Source organism: Mixophyes fleayi, chromosome 7, assembly GCF_038048845.1.
Source record: "Mixophyes fleayi isolate aMixFle1 chromosome 7, aMixFle1.hap1, whole genome shotgun sequence".
Classification (NCBI taxonomy): domain Eukaryota; kingdom Metazoa; phylum Chordata; class Amphibia; order Anura; family Limnodynastidae; genus Mixophyes; species Mixophyes fleayi.
The window spans coordinates 94,929,291-94,951,700 of NC_134408.1; the positions used below are offsets into that span (position 1 = coordinate 94,929,291).

The 22,410-nt window shown below is 43.3% G+C and overlaps 2 protein-coding genes across 2 annotated transcripts in view; one reads left to right on the top strand and one right to left on the bottom strand.

Annotated features, from left to right (window-relative positions):
- CDK15 (cyclin dependent kinase 15) overlaps positions 1–21,629 on the bottom strand; it is a 225,588-nt gene extending 203,959 nt beyond the window's left edge. Inside the window, exons 1-2 of the mRNA XM_075180145.1 lie at positions 21,502–21,629; positions 11,240–11,271 (exon numbers count right to left, since the gene is read on the bottom strand). Coding sequence (XP_075036246.1) covers positions 11,240–11,271; positions 21,502–21,547 — 78 coding nt within the window. The 5' untranslated portion in view covers positions 21,548–21,629. The remainder of the gene's footprint in view (positions 1–11,239; positions 11,272–21,501) is intronic.
- Positions 2,872–3,567, top strand: LOC142096982 (E3 SUMO-protein ligase NSE2-like). Its single transcript, XM_075178594.1, has one exon. The coding sequence runs from the start codon at positions 2,872–2,874 to the stop codon at positions 3,565–3,567; it is 696 nt and encodes a 231-aa protein (XP_075034695.1).
- Positions 21,630–22,410: the final 781 nt, after the last annotated feature.

Here is a 22,410-nt window from a genome sequence, read left to right on the forward strand (position 1 = left end):
GAACATCATCTTTTGTACATTTTTAGGAAGAAGCCTCCTACGCCAATTGCTGACAAGGTTCCCGGCTGTAACTGTCTAAAACCAGCTGCATTAATAGTGGATACTGGACGCAGATCTAATACTAGCATAGTCGCCATGGCGTCTGTTATCCGTTTTGCAACTGTGTGACAGCTTACATACTTGCTTCCTCTTACAAAGGACTGTTTAACAGTCAATTGTTGTAAACTACTAATAGTCTTCTTCTTCGTCTGCTTCTGGGATGAAGATTCACCCCCACCGGCAGCAGCAGCAGCAGTGGGACTAACGCTCAAGAATTCTTCTGAGGAATCCAGGATAGTGGAGGAGTCATCTAGCCTTAGCAACTTGGATGCAGGACTAACTCCGATAGCTACTGAGGATATTGATGAGGACGGTGTTGAGGGTGTAGATTGCAGGTGTCGCGATCTAGCTGACAGAATGGACCCAGCTGATGATGGACTGATTGCTGTTATTTTTTTTAGCAGAGGTTTCCAATTTTCCCAGCAGCATGCCATGAACTCGCTTCAAATGGCGTAACATGGATGGGGTTCCTAGATGGAACCTCATCGACTGACTGTGGCTATATATACACGCTATAAATGGCTAGACAACTGTTGTCAAGACTTGGACCAAAAAAAATCCACACAGAGGAGGTGAATTTTTTGGTCTTATGTCCAGACTTTGTCTAATGACCTTCTTCTTATCACGTGCAAGACCTGTTTCCACCGGTGCAGGACTTACACAAACAACACATCATCCTCATTAGCGCCCTCATCGGCTACACAAATATCCCCCTCATCCTGTTGCAATTCCAGAGTGGCATCCTCAATTTGTGTATCACCAGAAGGGGCCTTCTTTATGGGTACACTATCAGAATGGTCAGGATTACACAGGAATGCACTTTAACATAGGCTTTACCAGATGACTTAGAGAGATTACTATCATCATGACTGGTGCCAGCAGCTGCTTGATGCTCCTGTTCTTCTGTGTACTGCTGTGAATCCATTTTCATAACACTGTACAATTTGACTGCAAATTTAGAAGACCAAGCCTGCCAGCCCTAGTATTTATATTTCAGCAATGACAATTAGCAATGGAGCTCTCCTATTTGGACTGCAAATTCAGAAGACCAAGCCTGCCAGCCCTGAAATTTCAATTTCAGCAATGACAATTAGCAATGGAGCAATGGAGTTCTCCTCTTTGTGTGTAACCTATATAACACTGTACAATTGGACTGCAAATTCAGAAGACTAAGCCTGCCAGCCCTAATATTTCTATTTCAGCAATGACAATTAGCAAAGGAGCTCTCCTCTTTGGACTGCAAATTTAGAAGACCACGACTGCCACCTCTATTATTTGTATTTCAGCAATGACAATTAGCAATGGAGCTCTCCTCTTTGTGTGTTACCTATATAACACAGTACAATGTGACCGCAGATTTAGAAGACCAAGCCTGCCAGATCTATTAATTCAATTTCAGCAATGACAATTAGCAATGGCGCAATGGAGCTCTTCTGAATGTCACTGGAGACTTTGAAGAACACTGCTACCCCTCCTCTTTCTTTTCTACCTATGACGCTGCCCAACTGTTCTAGAGAGTGCCAAGAACTGTGCTACCCATTTTGTGTCCCTCTGTGAAATGGCGCTAGATCGCCGTGGAGGGCGGTACTTATAGAATCCAAAACTCGCAAGATCAAACAATGTAACTATGACGTTTTGCCTCCTTTTCAATTCCGATGGCGCGGGAAAGTACCGAGCCGGCTTGGCTGGGTACTGGGATCTGCTAATTTCGGGTGTGTTCGGTTCTCGGGGAACCAAGTCTGAGCATCTCTAATTCTGACCTACTAATGTTAAGTATACTTTAAAACATAGCTGCCTTAATTCCGAGAATGTTGGATAGACTCCAGAATTAGGGGGAGAGCTCCAGGACTTGTGAGTGTGCAAGCAATTCTTCCAAAAGGGCGCTGAAAGGCGAGTGGAGGCGTGCCGTGATGACGTAAACTGCGTCATAGAGACATGCTCACCACAGTGACATGATGACTTGGCAAACCTCTGCTTTTTATACCTCTCTTATGCATCCAATGGAGGGCAGATATGAACAGTAGGCTATTAATTAGAGATGTTCACTGAACCCTGTGTTTTGGTTTTGGTTTGGGATCTGGATTAAGTTTGTGTTTTGGTTTTGGCAAAATTGCACTTGCGTGGTTTTGGATCTGTATTTTTTAGAAAAATAACTAAAATCCCATAATTTTTCTCTATTTTTGTTCCTACATTATTATTATCCTCAATAACACTAAGTTCCAGTAATTTCCAGCCAATTTTGACCACCTCACAGGTCACAATATTATTTTCATCCACTTTCGGAAAAAGACTGCAGCGACCTGGTTGGATGCAAAGCGACAGAGCAACGACACAAACACACGGCAGTTCCTAGCACATCTAGGAAACATTGGCACACAGCAGTGGCAGAAAAGAAAAGTGGTGCAAGATGGAATTAACCTTGGGCCCTCCTAGCCACCCTTATGTAAGATATTGAAAAGGACATGTAGGGGTAAATTTATAAAGCAGAGATTTTTCCGGTGGGTTTGAAAATCCAATCAGATTTTAGCTATAATTTATTTAGTACATTCTACAAAATGATTGCTAGAATCTGATTGGTTGCTATAGGCAACATCTCCACTTTTCAAACCCTCTCAGCTTGATACATTTACCCCGTACAGTTAAACAAAGCAAGCACTCCAGCGACAAGCAGTGCCACTTTTGTGGCTGAAGTTCTTGGTTTATTCGGGCCACCACAAAACAAGCTACCAATAGGCCCAACAGTGCTGTCAATGAACTCTACATTATTAAACCATGTCTGCTCGTGCTGCATCTTTAATCTCCTTCTCTACTCTGGATACCTCCCTCTCATCCCTGAAGAACTGCCAAACTTATGTAGACACAGTAATGAATATTACAACTGGAGTGGCATTACATCTGCTTTGTACAGACTGTGACACGGAACATGTGAGCAGCATGGAATCCGCCATCTTGGAATATGCTGGATTGAACAGAGATTTAAACCAATATATAGATGCAGTTGAGAAGACTGTGCTTAAGTTAAAACATGACCAACCGGATGAGATCCCGGAATTAACAGAACTTGTATACGAGAGAAACACTGCGTTTCAGAAAAATAATACGGAGGAGGCCCCGATGCAGGATAATAAATATGTCCAGTTTAAAAAACAGCTAAGAGACCTGACAAAACAAATGGTAGTGTCACATACCCCTGCAGATAAAGCTTTGGAAGATGAAGACGAGGAGATCGCTGTCACCCAGAGCATTCCTATAACACAGTTGGAGATGGTGAACCCAGTGAAAAACAAAGTATTTAACCACACGTACCAGAAAGAGGCAATTGAAAAGATGATTGAAAGCAAACTAAATCGGCCAGTTGTACAAAAAAAATGGCGGAATCACTCTGACATGAGTATATCAGATCTTGTTTCAGACAATGCACTAAAAAGAGCCATTGACATTCACAGCAAAAAGCAAGTTCATCACTGAGCTTAGAATCTACCTCAATCCAGAAAAAATTAAAATATAGCTAGGAACCTTTGATGTAAAGTGCAGATTACAAACACTTTGTGCAATACTGATGAAACAGCAGCAAAGTAGAAGGTTTGAGTAATACATATACAAGTCTATTTAGACATTCATGCTTTCATTATTTCTGCAAGCAACGTTGTTCTTTGTTACTAAAACATCTAGGTATCATTAGCACACAGTGGTAGCTGAAAGGAAAAGTGGTGCAAGATGGGATTGTCCTTGAGCACTCCTATCCACCCTTATGTTGGATCTTAAAAAGGACATGCACACTTTAACAAACCAAGCACTTCAGCGACAAGGAGTGCACACTTGGTTTGTTTGGGCCCCACAAAACAAGCTAACAATGGCTTTAAGGCACCTAAACTAACAGTGCTGATAATGAACTCTACTGTGGCAAGATGTTGTTGTCATCATCTTCAGCCTTATCAGTGTGTACATCATCCTCACACATTATTATCACACATTATTAATTCATCCTCGCTGGAATCCACCATTACAGAAGTCTTTGTACTTTGATGTAATTGGCGGAAAAGGCCTTCCTCATGGAAATTGTAGTTCATTTTGATGAACATCATCTTTTCCACATTTTGAGGAAGTAGCCTCCTAGACCAATCACTGCCAAGGTTCCTGTCTGTGCTGAAAACTCTTTCCGAGTACACACTGGAGGATGGGCAGCTTAGGTAGTGCAAAGCGAGTTGATACATGGGTCTCCAAATTTCCTTTTTTTCCTCCCAGTATGTAAAGGAACTGTCTCATGTGTCTATTTCAATGCTGTCGTTAAACTAATCCTCCACCATTCTTTGGATGTTGATAGTAGGATCTGGTGCATTTACGGCAGAGGTATCATGTTTTTTGGTCAACTCTTTTTTGACCAGAACAAATGTCAAAATGTTGTGTTGAGTCATTAGCATCATCCCTGGATCTCTTGGGAAGGCTAAGTTTTTTCCTAGCAGCAGTGGACTGAGAAACTAAAGTAGGAGAAGCCGCCCTGTCACGTAACATTTGAGCTGTCATCTTGCTCACCAGGAGCTCCTTGCATCTCTTGAGATCTGGGTCAGTTGTAAACAAAGAGAAGACATAGATCTTAAAACTAGGATCAAAAACAGTCGCCAAAATGTAGTGAGCCAATTTCAAGATTTTGATAACTCTTGGTTCCTGGCGAAGCAAATAAAGTACTTGAACTACAAGTCTGACATACTTAGCGTAATTGCTTTGTTTCATCTCCTCCTTCAGTTTCTGAAGCCTCTTTTCCAAAAGTCTAATTAACGGAATCACTTGGCTTAAGCTAGCAGTGTCTGAACTCATTTCACAGGCGACTACTTTGAATGGTTTCAGCACCTTGCACAACACGGAAAGTATTCTACACTGCGCTTGAGTAAAATACATCCCCCTCCTTTCCCAATTTCATGGCTTTTGGAATAAGCGTGGATGGCTTTTGGCTGTTCCTACATTCTCAGAAGCATATACAGGGTGGAATTCCACCTTCTTACATTCTCTTGTGTCGAAGTCAGCAAATTGGATAAAGTCATTTCAATTGATATCGAGCAAACTTGATTGTCTTTGTCTGAAATTATGCGTGGAGCACGCTATGGCGTGGAAGGGCGTATCCAGCCTCAACACGTGGCAATAACATTTTTTACACTTTAGTATACATTCGCACCAACACACACATTTGTAAATAGTACACATTAATCGTAGTTGCAACACATAGTTATTTATGTCGAAATATAGTAGTGTTTATGTGTAATATTATAAGTTATATGCATATTAGTGATACATATGGTATAGGTTAAAAGAAATGTGTCATGTCTAATATCATATTAATCCCCTTTACATCAGCAGCTGTTCGGGGCATTCGGCGAAGAGATCGCACATTGCATACTCTAGTTATTGATGTTAGGGAGTAAACCTTTAATATGATATTAACTGTCAAATGCTAATGGACTGATTGTAATTGGAGTTTGGCGGGAAGAACAGAGCTCATCCACTGGAGAGACCCCCACCTTTGGATTCCTTAGATTGAATCAGCCTATGATGTGTAACCCCCTGGACCCTCCTGATGCCTGGACCAATAGAAGCAAGCTATACCACCTGCATTGTTTCACTGTATCTCTGTTTGCATATAAGCAGTAGCTCTCATGTAGTGTTCAGTCACCTTGACCACAGACTTCAGACCTGAATGACTGTACACTGGATCCAGAGCGCCTGCGATAAGTAACGGCTGTACTTATTATTATTTCGCTTGAATATATTCTGCTACTTTTTGAGAATAAATCTTTGTGCGTTGGAAACACAAATCGAGATTCGACAATCGTTATTGGATAGCGACAAAACGCTCATAACACTTGCTTCAGTTGGTAGCAGGACAAATTAAATTGCTCTTGTAGCTGCTGCAATCTCCTACATGCTGTTGCCGAATGTCGGAAATGTCCAGATATTTTACAGGTAACAGACAGCATCTCCTGCACATCCCTGTCATTTTTAAAAAGCTCTGCACCACCAAGTTTATTGTGTGAGCAAAACAGGGAATGTGCTGGACTGTTTGTTGTTATTTTTTTTAGCATAAGTTTCAGATTTTCCCAACAGCTTGCAATGAACTCGCTTCGTATGGCGTAACATGGATGAGGTTCCTAGATGGTTAAGGTCCCTACCTCTCCTGACTGTGGCTTTACAAACGCTACAAATTGCTAGACAACTGCTGTCAGTATTTTGGCAAAAATAATTCCACAAGAGGTACACATCTTACACATAAGAGGTGAATTTTTTGGTCTTATACCCAGACATGACAATGGCCTTCTTCTGATCACGTGCAAGAACTGCTTCCACTGGTGCAGGACTTACACAAACAATATCATCTTCATCAACATCCTCATTAGCGCCATCGTCAGCTACACAAATATTCCCCTCATCCTGTTGCAATTCCAAAGTGGCATCCTCAATTAGTATATCACCGGCTACACTTGGGCTGCTCATCTACACATCTGCAGAAATGCTGAAAGGAGGCTTGTTTATAGGTACAGTATCATCATCATCATCATCAATTTATATAGCGTCACTAATTCTGCAGCGCTGTACAGAGAACTCATTCACATCAGTCCCTGCCTCATTGGAGGTTACAATCTAAATTCCCTAATATAGACTCAGACACAGACACACAGAGAGAGAACAAGACAGACAGGGAGAGACTTGGGTCAATTTTGATAGCAGCTAATTAACCTACCAGTATATTTTTGGAGTGTGGGAGGAAACCGGAGCACCCGGAGGAAACCCACACTAACATAGGGAGAACATACAAACTCCACACAGATAAGGCCATGGTCGGGAATCGAACTCATGACCCCAATGCTGTGAGGCGGAAGTGCTAACCACTAGGCCACTGTGTGAAAGGTCAGGCTTACACATAGCACTCGTGGATAGAATCTCCTCAGGGATTTGTGTCATTTCTGAATCTGAACATACATTTTCTTCTAATGCCTTACTGTTTTCTTCCAGCTCTGCTTTTACAAATAAAAGTATTTGGGCACCATTTTTTGAGTCAGAATGACAAGGTTTTGAATGGTCATGACTGACCTTACAAAAAGGTGCCTCAGTGACAGTTGCAGAACTAGCACTCATAGAGAAAGGCGAAGGCCTGATTCTTTCCTTGTGACTGCGTGTGGAGAATGGCATGTTGGCAATTTTTTTTTTTCTGTAGTTAACTTTGCCTGGATTACAGGTCTTTTTTTCTTTACCAAGGTAAAAGTTGTTTTTTTTCATTTTTGTTTCCCTGCCTTAAAAACACTATGCACTTTAACATAGGCTTTAGCAGATGACATAAAGGGATTACTATCATCATGACTGGTGCCAGCAGCTGCTTGGTGTTCCAGGTATTCTGTGTACTGCTGTGAAGCCACATTGGTAAACACAGTACAATGTGACTGCAGATTTCGAAGAACACTGATAGCCCTATTATTTCTATTTCAGCAATGACAATTAGCAATGGATCAATGCCATGTAGACTGTAGACTGGCAACAACACTGGGACCTCTCCTGTTTCTGTGTGAGCTATAATAACCCAGTACAATGTGACTGCAGATTTTGAAGAACACTGCCACCCCTCCTCTTTCTGTTTTAGATATGACACTGCCCAAATGCACTAGAGACTGCCAAGAACCGTGCTACCCCTTCTGTGTCCCTCTGTGAAATGGCGCTGGATCGCCATGGAGGGTGGTACTTATAGGGTTCAAAACTCGCAAGATCTGAATACGTAACGATGACGGTTTGCCTTGTTTTCACTTCTGAGGGTGCGCAAAAGTACCGAGCCGAGCCAGCTCATTGCTTGGATCAGAGAGGTTCGGGTGGGCTCGGTTCTCGTAGAACCGATCATCTCTACTATAAATATGTCACTCTACTATAAATATGTCAATATCTTTCTGTTGCTATTTTTACATCCTAAAATACTTTAAGGACATGGTCGTAGAGACACATTGGGCCTCATTTACAAAGCACAAAAGGGCCTATTCTAGCACCTTGATTTGTACCTACTCTTCCACCAAAACACATTGGTTTGTAGAGCAAGATAGCTGCATATGCAGGTGATCTGAAGTTTGTACTGGCAAATAAGAGCACTTAGGTAGAGAGAGGTATGGAGTAAGCACACCAATGCACCTCATTTGACAGAGTAGTGCAAAAAAATTTAGTTTTGTAAAGCAAGATTATTAAAAAGGGGTGTAGAACAGTGGTTCCCAAACCTTTGCAGTTCGCGGCACCCTTAGAGTCTCCATAATTTTTTCAAGGCACCCCTCCAAAATAATTACAGAGCAGTCCCGTTTTATAAGCAGTTGGGCAGTTCTCTTAAAAGTCTCCAGTGACATTCTACGGAGTTATAGTTCACACAGAAAGAGGAGAGGCCCATTGCTAATTATCATTGCTAAAATAGAAATATAGGGCGATCACCTTCCCCTAACAGGGGCTTGCTGCCGACGGCTGTACACTATGTGCAGGTACGTTGGCAGAGACATGTGCAATCAGAGCAGCCGGGCAGCACACTCTCCCCGCCTGTCTCTGCCGAATGGACCTGCACAGTGTGCAGCCGTCGATAGCAAGAGTTTTCAAAAAGGGGGCGGGGGACTAGATCGCCCCCCCCCCCCCCCCTAAATCGCCCCGGGTAAAAAAAATAAATCTAGATCCACCCCTGATCGCCCTTAATCATGATAATCAAATCCAAGTTACCTTTTAATAGAAGCTTTTAGTGGACAGTGTGTAGGTGGTGCTTTTAGTAATAAACGGGTGTGTAGAAGGAAAAAAGCATGTTTCCCTTCTATACTGAAGCCAAATCAACAAAGCTATGATAATTGCACCAACTCAGTCAAATGTAGGACTAGTATTCGTGGATTTGGCTACTTTCACAAAAGAGGAACATAATAAAAATCACATTCCCCTCCCCAACGCCTCTTTTAAAGGCAACAGTCTCAAGCACTGAAAAATGTAGTGTATCTTCAAAGTCACATTGCCACCTTGAATTTGATTTTCCGTGGCATAATGAATTGAGGGCCACAGATATGCACATTCAGATGCAAGTTTGTGGCGAACTGGAAGTGCCCCCTAAACAAAGTGACCAGACCTCAGGCTGGTCAGAGCTGGAATAAAAAATAGAAGGTAGACCCATCTAGAAATTACACTGAATAGTGTAAATACTCTTCTTAGCTTTCCCTGCTAGCATTGGTGGTTTGGGAAACAAAAGGTACTTTCTTCAAGGTGTGGCAACTACTACACCCCTCCACTATGCCTGTTTCATTGAAAAAGGTCAACGTGACATGTCAATTATTCAATGGTCTCTACGTTAGCATCTTGGACTGTTTACAATGATTTTAAAGCAACTGTCAATATGGGCCAGTGTATGGTTTACGCAGTGCTAGGCTGACTTCCTTCAATAGAGGATGGGCAAAGAAATGAGAATGCCCTCCTTTACTAAATTAAAAAATGGCCCCGCACTGAAAAGCTTCTTATCCACTCTAATTCAATGGTGGCTAAGTACAAAACGGAGAAGGCCCAAGAGGTAGCATTAATGCCACAGTTAATTCTTGATTTTGTTACTGACCAATCAGCATAGATCCCAAATATATGGCACGCCATAGCAGGGGTTGGACAGCATAATAGTAGAGCAACAAGCAGAAGGCACTTGCGCAGGTTAGAAGCAGTAAATCGGTAATTCTTTCTCCCTTTACTAATTGTAGGTTCATATAATTAACAAACATTTATATAGAAATATAAAAATTTTGGATAATATCTGTAAGATACCAAATACTCTTGCAGTCTTCCTCTTCAACTGCCAGTTGAAGAGATATCGATCAAGGTCATAAAACCAAACTTCCGTTTTTCTTTGTTAATGCATATGCCATGACCTTATCACTAACATACCAACAACATACAGCAGCAAGCAATTATGGCTGGTTATGAACTCCCTTTTAACAGACAATTGGGTTTACCAAGAAGATCAGAATATTGAAATCTTTCTGACCTTTCAGATAAACATATTTAGAAAAAGGGTACATGTGATTTTCCAAAGACAAGTTGGCTGGCAGAGGTTAGTATTTAATTTTTAGTGACATAGAGGGACATTTATGAAATCTGCTGTTAAGAAAAAAGACAATGCTGTCCACAGCAACCAATCAAATGTGTGGTTTAATTTTCTAAGCTGCAGTAGAAAATTACAGAATGTGATTGGTTATTATTGGCAACACAAAGCACTCGGCATGTGTCAGCTGGCAGCTCATGACCACAACAGGGAGCTTGTTACGGGAACTTGCTGGCACACTGAGGAGTAATGACAAGCCTTCACCTGTACGGGCAGCAGGAGAAATAAGTGTGTAGCCCAGCATAGGCAGGTTGGGCAAAAGAATGGGAAGAGTATGAAGTGAGCTACGTCATGTCCGATGCTGTAGTGACATAAAATCATAGGACACACTCACCTTCCCCTATTTCCAGCAGAACCTGAGGAGCTAACCACACCCAGCCAACCCAATTATAAGGTAGAGGTAGAGCTAGGAAGTTAATTTAACTGCACTAATGAATTGTATGGTGTAATGTTTGTGACCTTGTTATACCTTAAAAATAGAAAAATAAATATATACTAACAAAGATGGAAAAATATGATAGTGAGATATATTATAAAAACAAAGATGAATAATACATTTTATGGAAAAAGAAATATAAATAAGATAAAATATATAAACATATTTAATATGGATAAAAGAATGGCAATATTTATGCTTGAAATGGTGCAGCCGTAGTTGCGCTTTATTTGTTGTCCTTGGAAAAAGCCAGGACTGTGCAGTTTAATTTTTTTTTTTGTGGGGGGACTCTATGAACTGGCAGGTTCAGTGGTCGTGAAAGGTTCCTGTCCCACAGCTTAAGGTTATGATGGATATTAATAAAAAAAAGGTTGTGGTCATAGTCTCAACAGTGATTGATGTTGTGTCCTTTATTATAGGTGCTACTGTTATGGGGATCTGTGGGATAGAGCGACCGATACAGAAGCTATCTAAGGTCATGTTTTTCTTTGCATCAGTTTTCAAAAATGTTCACCAGTGGTGGCAAATACATGCCTAGATTAATGCACAAAAGTACATATACGTCATTTTAATCTTACCTCTTCATAACCTGTATGTTTTTGCTTCAAACCTAATGATCAAAAAAGAAAACATTACATTAGAATATCTTAAATATTAAAACAAACTGATTTGTGGAGAAACATTACATACTGCAGAGCCAAATGAGTTAAGCTTTTTGATGTGACCAATTTCAGTGACACATTTTAAATTCCATTTTTTTTTACATAATTGTATTACTGCGGTTGTCATGGGAAGAACGCTGAAAATAGCAAAGCCTGAGGCAGAGACACAAGGTTTATGTAACTTGTTATGTGTACAGCACTTATAACGGATATTTACTGATCGTTCAGTTTATTTATGCAAAGCATGCCTGACCCCAAAGTGATTTCCAGGTGTAATCCCAGAAAACGTCATTTATTAAATAGCCTAACTGTCTCACTGCATTTCGTAAATAGTGTAACATTACTGAAAACGTTTTAATTGTCACTATCTGTAGAAATCAATTAGTACTTGCATTCCCTTACTCAATATTTCTAGTATTTTGTACTAAGCGTGACCCTGGTTCTCCTTGAAATGTAACGTCCAATGAAATGTGGCCCACCATCACCTTTCGGCTAGTTAAGGTGGACATCCCTTTTTGATATCTGGTCTACAGTATGTTGATGTCTATGCAAGTTATAGATGCATGAATTGTCTTTGCTGATTGCTACACATACCACGAGTTCCTTGTCATGCACGGCCTTTACCACTTCAGAAAGGGACATGAAATCTGCACAAGCTTAGACCTGGTGAAGATCATCTCTTATCCCATACGTTTAATTAAAAAATGATTCGTTTATATTATTAGTATGTGGCGGATTAGTGGGTATTGCCTTTTATTCATGTAGTTTATTTTAAAATTGTTTATGTATTTTTTTACTCCCTTTGTGTATTATACTGGGACGGAGGCAAAGTTGACCCTCCAGGGGTCCCAATCTAGTTAATTACTCTGTCTCCCACAGCACAGGTGCTCAGTGAATGCCCTGAGGAGCTGTGATTTAGCATAAAAAGAAGCGGAGACTGTCACACAGAGAGACTGTATTAAAATGAGTAAGAGCCTTCAATATATATATAGGGGTCTATGTGCTAAGATAAATATGAATAAAGGGGCAGAATATTTCCATTCTTTCCTTCATATTTGCTCCACTAAGAGAGACCATCCATTGGATGCGTGCCTGATTGAGGAGCTGGCGCACACAGCAATAAGATTAGTCATTAATCTGCAGTGTGTGCGACACATTGTCTCCTGTTCTGTCGCCAAAATCTGTCACCACCTCTGAGGTCAGCTCTGATCCATTTTTCAGTAGAGCTGCCTTGTACGTAATAGGAGGATTTTTATACTTACTATAAATCCGTTTCTCTGATTCCACCTGGGGTACACTGCTACCATGGGGGTTGGCACTTAACTAGTTAACTTGTTTAAATGTAACATGCTGACAGAATCCTCCCCTCTGCAACCCCCTGTAGCTCCTCAGTTAATTCTAAAGCTCCAAGAAAAGGGAGTGAAACAACCAAAAACCAAACAGCAGAAGGGCAGAAGGGAGGGAACGCAGTGTTCCCCAGATGGAATCAGATAAATGGATTTATCGTAAGTATAAAAATCCTCTTTTCTTTTTCATCCTATCTTGGTAAAACTGCTGCCATGGGGATGTTCTAAAGCATCACCCCTCTAAGGGACTGCTCTGACAACCCGGCACGTAATGCAATATGGCCAAAACTGGCATTTGTGGACGCAAAGACATTGAATTGATAACATTTGGTGAAAGTGTGGACCGAGGACCAGGTGGCTGCCCTGCAATGTAGCTGCACCAGAAGGGGTAGTTAATGTGAGTTGAAGCAGATTTACAAACCTGCAGCATGATGTTCACAGTCCTGGAGAAAACCTTTTGACCATGCCATGAAAGACAGCCAAGGCAGGTCCTGATGTCGGAAGGGCCCTTGGAGGAGGAGGTTGTCTCAAAAAGATAGACGATGTCCTTGACCCAACGCCATGAACAATATATCTGCGCACCAGACTCGGCGCGGCCAAGCGGGAGCCACCAGTATTACTGGAAGTCTTTCTTGCTTGGCACACATGAGAATATGGGGGATGCATCGAAATGGGGGGGAGGTGGAGAGGTACCCCAGGTGGAAGTCCCAGGGCATAGTCATGACGTCGACAGCCACTGCCTTTGGGTTCCTGGCCCATGAGCAGAATCTGGGTACCTGCCGCTTATGCCTTGATGCCATGAGGTCCAGGTCTGGGAGACACCACCACAGGACCAGCAACTGAAAAATCTCTGGATGGAGCGATCTTACCCTGGAAGTACCGACTTATGTAGTCTGCCTCCCTGTTCTGGAAGCCTGGGGTGAATACTGCCGAAATTGAGGGTACATGTAGATCCACCCAGGCAAAGATCTGAGCTGCCACCAGCAGTGCTCCAGTGCTTTTGGTCCCACCCTGCCTGCTGACATACGCCACAGCCCTGGCATTGTTGGATTGTAGACAAGCCAGAGACCACTGAGGGTTGGTCTGGGCCTCTTGTGGGGCCATCAAAATGTTGATCGGAAGGGAGCCCTCCTGGTGCGACCAATGTCCCTGAAGGCAGAGATGAAGGACCACAGCCCCCCAGAAGCTTGCGTCCATGGTTACTATGATCCAGCACCACAGGGCAAATGATCTGCCTATCGCCAGGTGGTCCTGGACCATTCACCACTGGAGGAATATCCATGTCTCGGGTGACAACCAGATTGGTTCGTATTCTAATCGCAGATGGGATCCTGACCACTTTTCCAAGAAATCCCACTGGAAGCAACGGAAATGGAATCGTCCATAAGGAAGTGTTTCAAAAATCAACATAATTTTTCCTAAGAGCCGCATGCAAAGGAGTATAGATGGTCTGCAGCTGGCCTGCAATGATCGCGCCTTGTCCTCTGGGAGAAATACTTTCTGTTCCTTGGTATCCATGATGAGCCCCAAGAAGGTCAACCTTCTGGCAGGTAACTAACTGGGATTTCTGGAGATTTATAATCCAGTCATGGAGTTCCAGGGTCCTGTTGGTAAGGGCCAAGTATTGGCGCATAAGCTGAGCTGAGGTGGCCTTGATGAGAAGGTTGTCCAGATAGGGCACTATTCTGGGACGAACACAGGCAGCCATTACTGCCATTATTTTTGTAAACCCCCTTGGCGCTGTGTAGAGACCAAAGGGGAGCGCCCTGTATTGGTAGAGAGAAGGTCCTACTGCAAATCGGAGAAGGACCTTGTGGTTGGATCACTTATAAATAGCATTGTATAACTTTATTTAAATTAATAGTGCAGTATGCCAATTTATATCATTACAAATGTAATGATTTTTGCATTGGTATGTATTTTGTATGGAAATGTATTGATTTCTGAGACAGTATTTCATGATTTGGTTTTGTAACTTTTCTAGAGGAAATCCCAATTAGGCTAATTAGACCTTTTTCATCTGTGAGTGGCCAACGGGTCTTTTTAGCCTGAAAGCACAGCAGCGGGTCGTTACCTGATATCATGTCTTGTTAAAGAGACAGAAAAGCTCTGAACAATGCAGACAACAAGTTTTAGGAGATCCCAGTTTAATGCAAATTTTGATAAAGTTTAAATTGCGTTAGCTCCAATGTTAAAGCATATTTTACATCTTAATGGTAATTATTGTATGTGATATATAAGACGTTACGGCGCTAGCTGGGACAGGGGCTGGGTTGCCACCTGCCCACATGAATGCCAGAATCTGTATAAAAAGAGCAATGTTTGACCATGTAATGTATCATTCCATCTGTAACTTCTGGAAAGATTGCTAGTACCATAAACTGTCATATAACTATCCTTATTAGGACTACTTGAGCTAATAAGACATCACTGCTTCAAGATCCTGCTTTGACAAATACTTACTTGCTGTAAATTCCTGTGACCTACAGATTAAACCAATCTTATCTGTTATCCAGCTGTTCTGAGGTTAGGACCCAGTCTATAATAAGAACACACTGCCCGCTACCAGCAGCTCTGGCCACTGTGCTAGACCAGGGGGAACCCTCCACAGCAACCCTGATCTAATAGAAGAGGTCAGGTGTGCCAGCCCAGGTGCCCAGTAAGGGGGTATAATAGCAGCAAGAGTTACCCAGAAGGAGGTGGTTATAGGTGTTGGTGAAGGGGTCTAGTGGTGGCAGCAGAAGCTCCTCCTACTGCATTTGGAGGGATGCATTTGGGATACAGAAAGGGGATGGTGACAAGACAAGTCGATCCCCAGCAAAAGAGATGGGGTAGCATAGGAGGTCCATTCTGTCACAGGCCTGATATTCCTCCCATATGGGAACATGAAGGTACGCGTCTCTGATATCTATTGACACTAGGAAATCTCCTGTTTCCAACCAACTGATGACCAATTTGAGGGATTCCTTGCGAAATCTGTTCACCCGCAGGTGTAGTTTTAGCATCTTTAAATTTAGAATAGGTCGGAATGAGCCATTGGGCTTGGGAACCAGAAAAGGGTTGCAGTAAAACCATAGCCTCACTGGCTCACAGGAACCTGGCATAAGACCCGGCCGAAAGAGGAGAATAGACACAGTGAAGCATCGCCTTTCTTCTTTCTGGGTCGCAGGGCAGGGAGGTTGCAAAAAAAGCATGTGGGGCCCAATCTGAGAGGTCGATCATGTAGCCACTCACCATGATCCCTCGAATTCAATAATCCTCAGAGGATGCTGCCCACTGATCCTTGAACAGTTTCAGGTGGCTGCCCCCTCCTGCAGCCGCGAGGACGGGTGGATGACAGTCAGCCTGGCGACTTTTCCGGAAGCTCGGATGCAAGATGTCATGTGGAGTAGGAAGGACCTACCTCTGTGAGAGTGTCCCCTGGTCCTGTATGGTCTGCCTCCGGTCGCCTGGCTTCTTGTGGAGGCCCCCCACCCCAGAAAGGGCTGGTAAAATGAACCGAATATCGGTGCTCTTGGGTTCAGTACATTTACAGGAAAGAAAGTAATCTTACCTCCACTCCGCTTTCAATCAGTGTGGCCGGGCAGCATACCAGCTTGTCTCCGCAGACACGGACCGTGCATAGTGGGCCACTGCAGACAGAACATTCCTGCTTGTGGTGGGAGGGGGTGATTGACCCAGCACCCTATACTGTTAAAAGTTTTTTCAAAAGGGGGCAGGGACTAAATCGCAGATATAGGACAAAATGGAGGCTGTGTTTTTGGCAGCCTCATACAGGTATCCGGAAACCTCCTTTAAATGCAGGGCAAGGGGGAGCAGGTCTGAGTCCTGCAGTTCCATCGCCAAGAGGAGTCTGTCAGCAGTTGAGCTCCATTGTTAGCATGGGGAGTGTCTGCTGGTCTTTCCCTGGGCAGTCTTTGCAGATTCCAAGCATTGTCTAAAGTGGGGGAGTCATTTTACTTTAGCTCCGCCCCTGCCTTTACATGAGAATTTGGTGCTCCTGTTCCTGCTATGTTAATCGTTTGCTGTGGCCTCTTAAAATTAGAAGACCTCAACTATTGGTTTGCTGGTGCACAATTTTTTTAAGCTGTGCAGTAATCTTTTGCTATACCCCAATTCTCCTCCTCTTTTCTCTGAGGAGGGGACTTGGTACTGTCCAGGGAAGATGGCTGCTGCCACCGCTCTGATTAACGGCACTCTCTGCTTTTGATGGCAGCGCCGGTATATTGGGAATCCCCCAGTGTGACAGCGGCATCATTAAACCGCCTGTCAACACTGAAAACTCCAGGGCAAATTACCCTTATTAATAAGTCTAGTCCAGCAGATGCAGGACAACAGTCCTCATGGCCAGGTGGAAAACACCAAAATGCTGCAGGTTTCAGCTTCACTCAATTTGTGAAATAGGTCATTCCAAAAGAATAGCTCCCAATCTGGGTAAATCCCAGATATACAGGCTGTGCAGCATTTTGCTGGTTTGTGTAAACACATTATTTCAGTTGTGGATACTGTATGTTAGGTATGTGATTTAATCACTACAGAAAAGCCACAAGCCCCCGTGTCAAAACACACACACACACACACACACACACACACACACACACACCTTGCTCTCTGCTGTGCATCACTCTGCGTTGCTCAGACAGGAAGTGAAATGAGCACCTGTCTGAGACCAATCAGCAACAGGCAGCCTCACGATTGGCTGCTTGTTGTTGCCACTGACCACCAATGATGTTTTTATTAACTTTCTTTTTCACCCCCCCATCCAACTCCCCCGCTCGCCCCCCCCCTCCTTAAGAAAGTTAATAAAAACATCCAGCAACTTCTCTCCTCCCAGGCGGCGGGGGCCCCCACCTTAATCCGGCTATGCTCCCACCTTCAGCCCTCAAGCTCCCCTAACACTCCATGTTTTAAGATATCTGTGCTTAAGTACAAGTGACTTAATTAACAATTCAGACATTTTGATTCAACAATGTCTGCTAAATAATGGATATCCTTTAAACCTGAACTGTTAGGAGCACGTGAGGACTGGCACTGGGAGCCACTTGGTCAGTGATTTATTTGGATTTTAACTGGATAGAAACAGGGAAAGACTAAGGGGTCTATTTAATGTTGTAAACATCTCTGTAAACCCTTGCCATCTGTCATAAATGAATCCATCATATTGGCTGTCTCCCAATATCTGGTGAGGCAGGGTAAAATTGTGTGTACTACAGTTTATGGAACAGTGTAAACCTGGTTCGGTCTGTGGGAATACAGTTTTATGTGTGCATGAAAAATATTCTTTAGATTAGGTTTAGGCATCCTGTGTATTTCTGGCTGTTGTTGAACTAGAGTTCCTAACATTAGGCTGAACAGACCAGTTTACAGGAAAGTTTCGAATTTCATGGGTGTCCCCTGAGCTGTTTTGAGTAGGGAAAGGTGTCGGGGGAAATGATCAGCTTGCGAGACCTTAGAAACAGGCAGTCTTGCGGAACCATAGAGCAGAAGACAAAAGTCGAGTAAGTAATATTGTTATTCCTACAGTTTACTAATTGTCTATTATTTGAATAATTATCATACTTCTGTCATCCTCTGATTGAACATATTTTTATGTTTGCGATCATGGGTCAAAGTAGAAGATTAAAAATAAAAACAATGCAATGTTATATTATTTGTAAAATATCTATATCAAAATATACTTTTTTTTCAAAACAGCCTTTATAATACTATATATGATTATATCAAATGTACCATACCCTGCATAACTCTCCACCCCTAAAAACATACATCCCAGCTGTCCAGACTTTAGGTGATGGCACCATACAGCCAGGATTGTGCTGGGAAGCATGTCTCCCTTAGGATTGCTCTATACAGTAGAGCAGTGCATAATGAGAGGTGTACATAAAAAATTTGATTGCACAGCTTTGAAGGAGATAAATAGATGGCAAAGAAGTGATTTTAAAGCACACCAGACCCTCTGTGGGCTGACCACCCTCTTCACTGGCTGACCACACCCTATTCATGGACTGACCATGTTCTCTCCAGTGACGTATTGGTCTCTGGATTTTATTTAACAAATCTAGTCAACATGCCCTTCATAGACTCTGGCTGAACCAGCATGCCCTGCAAAGCCGCTGGCTGAACCAGCGTACCCTGCATAGCCTCTGGCTAAACCAGCGTGCCCTAGATAGCCGCTGGCTGAACCAGCGTGCCCTTCATATGCTCTGGGGAACCAGCCTGCCCTGCATAGCCTCTGGCTGAACCAGCATGCCCTGCATAGTTGTTGGCTGAACCAGCATGCCTTGCATAGTCACTGGCTGAACCAGCATGCCCTGCATAGTCACTGGCTGAACCAGCATGCCTTACATAGTCACTGGCTGAACCAGCATGCCCTGCATAGCCGCTGGCTGAACCAGCATGCCCTGCATAGCCGCTGGCTGAACCAGCATGTCCTGCATAGCCGCTGGCTGAACCAGCATGCCCTGCAAAGCCGCTGGCTGAACCAGCATGCCCTGCATAGTCGTTGGCTGAACCAGCATGCCCTGCATAGTCACTGGCTGAACCAGCATGCCCTGCAAAGCCGCTGGCTGAACCAGCATGCCCTGCATAGTCGTTGGCTGAACCAGCATGCCCTGCATAGCCGCTGGCTGAACCAGCATGCCCTGCATAGCCGCTGGCTGAACCAGCATGCCCTGCATAGCTGCTGGCTGAACCAGCATGCCCTGCAAAGCCGCTGGCTGAACCAGCATGCCCTGCAAAGCCGCTGGCTGAACCAGCATGCCCTGCATAGCCGCTGGCTGAACCAGCATGCCCTGCATAGCCGCTGTCTGAACCAGCATGCCCTGCATAGCCGCTGGCTGAACCAGCATGCCCTGCAAAGCCACTGGCTGAACCAGCATGCCCTGCATAGCCGCTGGCTGAACCAGCATGCCCTGCAAAGCCGCTGGCTGAACCAGCATGCCCTGCAAAGCCGCTGTCTGAACCAGCATGCCCTGCATAGTCGTTGGCTGAACCAGCATGCCCTGCATAGTCCCTGGCTGAACCAGCATGCCCTGCATAGCCGCTGGCTGAACCAGCATGCCCTGCATAGCCGCTGGCTGAACCAGCATGCCCTGCATAGCCGCTGGCTGAACCAGCATGCCCTGCATAGCCGCTGGCTGAACCAGCATGCCCTGCATAGCCGCTGGCTGAACCAGCATGCCCTGCAAAGCCGCTGGCTGAACCAGCATGCCCTGCATAGTAGTTGGCTGAACCAGCATGCCCTGCATAGTCACTGGCTGAACCAGCATGCCCTGCATAGTCACTGGCTGAACCAGCATGCCCTGCAAAGCCGCTGGCTGAACCAGCATGCCCTGCATAGTTGTTGGCTGAACCAGCATGCCCTGCATAGTCACTGGCTGAACCAGCATGCCCTGCATAGCCGCTGGCTGAACCAGCATGCCCTGCATAGCCGCTGGCTGAACCAGCATGCCCTGCAAAGCCGCTGTCTGAACCAGCATGCCCTGCATAGTTGTTGGCTGAACCAGCATGCCCTGCATAGTCACTGGCTGAACCAGCATGCCCTGCATAGCCGCTGGCTGAACCAGCATGCCCTGCATAGCCGCTGGCTGAACCAGCATGCCCTGCATAGCCGCTGGCTGAACCAGCATGCCCTACATAGCTACCATCATGTTAGGAGTTGCAGTTTCACAGATTTTATAGAGACATAAGTGGCTTATCTTTGACACAGATATTGTAATTTTAAATTGTGGCTTTGGTTACTCATTGAATTACATTAAGAGTTGAGACTGTGAAGAGTAAGACTCTCTACCAGGTAGTGGTCTTCAATGAAGCATGTCACACAATTAATTTGCCTGGGCTAATCTGACACAAACAATAATCTTTGTAAACCAAGCCTTAACTTAAAGAGGTTGTTCACGTTAAACAATATATATTTGTAACAACTGTCTGAAGGCTTCATGATATATACACACAAGGTATTAAACTGTAACCCTACGAATGGAGTTACACTATAATGATTTCCCAGTAAAATACAACATTAAAGAGAACATTTAGAACCAGAGGGGAAAATAACTTGCTTGTATTTCCGGGGCTGTCAAGTGGTTAGGACATACTATATCTCCAAATGGTAACGTTAAATGCAAAACCCTCTGTTATACATCCAATGTTTGTTGCACAAAGACATACAAACGGAAAAGTCCTGATGCTTAGCTGTTGGATTTTTATGAACACAAGCCTGTCACCTTAAGAGACTCGGGGGACATGAATTCAATTTGACAGCTTTTATCCAACCCCTTGAGGACATTAAATCAAATGCACAAAAGCATCAAATATTTCAGCATGCCTAGGCAGAAACCGAATTATAGCATGGCTGATTTAATAAGAATTACAAACACAATTTGATAATAACACACATAAATTAATTCACCTTGCAATTCAAAACACTTAAGTTAACTGCACTGCATTGGAAATTGTCATAAATTGGCTTGCAAATGAATAGGCTCAAGATAGTAAAAATATGTTATATCCGTAATTTAATTAATAATTTTTGCCAAAGTAGATTTTTACTGTCAGCTGTTTAACCCCATTTTCACATAAAGGCTACGGCCTGCAGCCTATCAGTTCTGTGACTAATCAAAGGGGTTCTTTCTTCCTTGTTCATAGGGTTAACTATAGAAATGGTGGATATTGGTGCCTCACCCTAGTAGTGATACTGTATTGCACACCTAATCAAGTCGATAACCAGGCTACATAGATAAAACTGAAAAGGGGCATCGTTTTCAGTAAGGGAATTAAACGCACATTGAAAAGGTCTTTTTACACCAGTATTTGGCTGAGGAGAGAGGCACTTACCCAGGCGACAAAAGGCCTCTGTGGCTGCTTGTCTTATGTTCTGCATGATGGACACAGAGCGAGAGAGGAGAGAGGAAACAGAGAGAGAAAGAGAGATCGAAAGAGAGGCAGGCTGCTGTGTTCATCACTGCACTAGCTGTAGTACAGATAAACTGGGAAAAGATTGTGGCAGAATATGGGCACGGAAAGGAGGAAAGACGAACAATTTTCTGGCATTGATTTTGCATGTGTGTAGTTAAAACCTTTTTGCCTCTTTGAAAAAGATCTATAGAACAACTATCTTTTATGTCACAATTAGTTGTTCTAAAAAATAAGCAGTTTGAATCTCCTTTTCATCCCCGTTTAACTAGTAAAAAGGTAGTAAGGAACATCTGAGTAGCACATCTACTAAGGATATATCTACATTTTATGGTACTTTGCATGCAAAAAATGTGCCCAATAAAAATGGTAGTCTCAAATGGTATATAATTATTCTATAATCTGAACAGGTGTAGTTTCTTACAAGGCCAAATAAGCCCAAGCCTAGGGCACAGAATTGCAATTGTGGCAGGCTGTCCCAAATGGTGATTTGTAATTACAGATTATTTTATATTTACTTGTGACTCCTATTTATTTCTGTACTTTTGTTGGGCCACACGTCTGGTAGCATAACATCTATGATCCATAATGGTTTGCTTTTATTTAAATTAATTTAATGATGACCTCTGACTTCCCACACACATTCCCTACTCAGTGTATTTTCCTATTTATATGTGTGGAAAATAATGTGATGATTCACACTAAGCCCTGCCTCACTTCAAATGGGGCTTTTTTAGCAACATATTAGAATAAATATATTTACATTTTGCAGGCTTTTTATAAAGAAAAAATAAGCCAAAACATTGCACATTTCACTGCTAAAATATATCC

Bases quoted from the DNA above. Each gene is read 5' to 3' on its own strand.
- LOC142096982 (XM_075178594.1), top strand. From the start codon at position 2,872: ATGTCTGCTCGTGCTGCATCTTTAATCTCCTTCTCTACTCTGGATACC.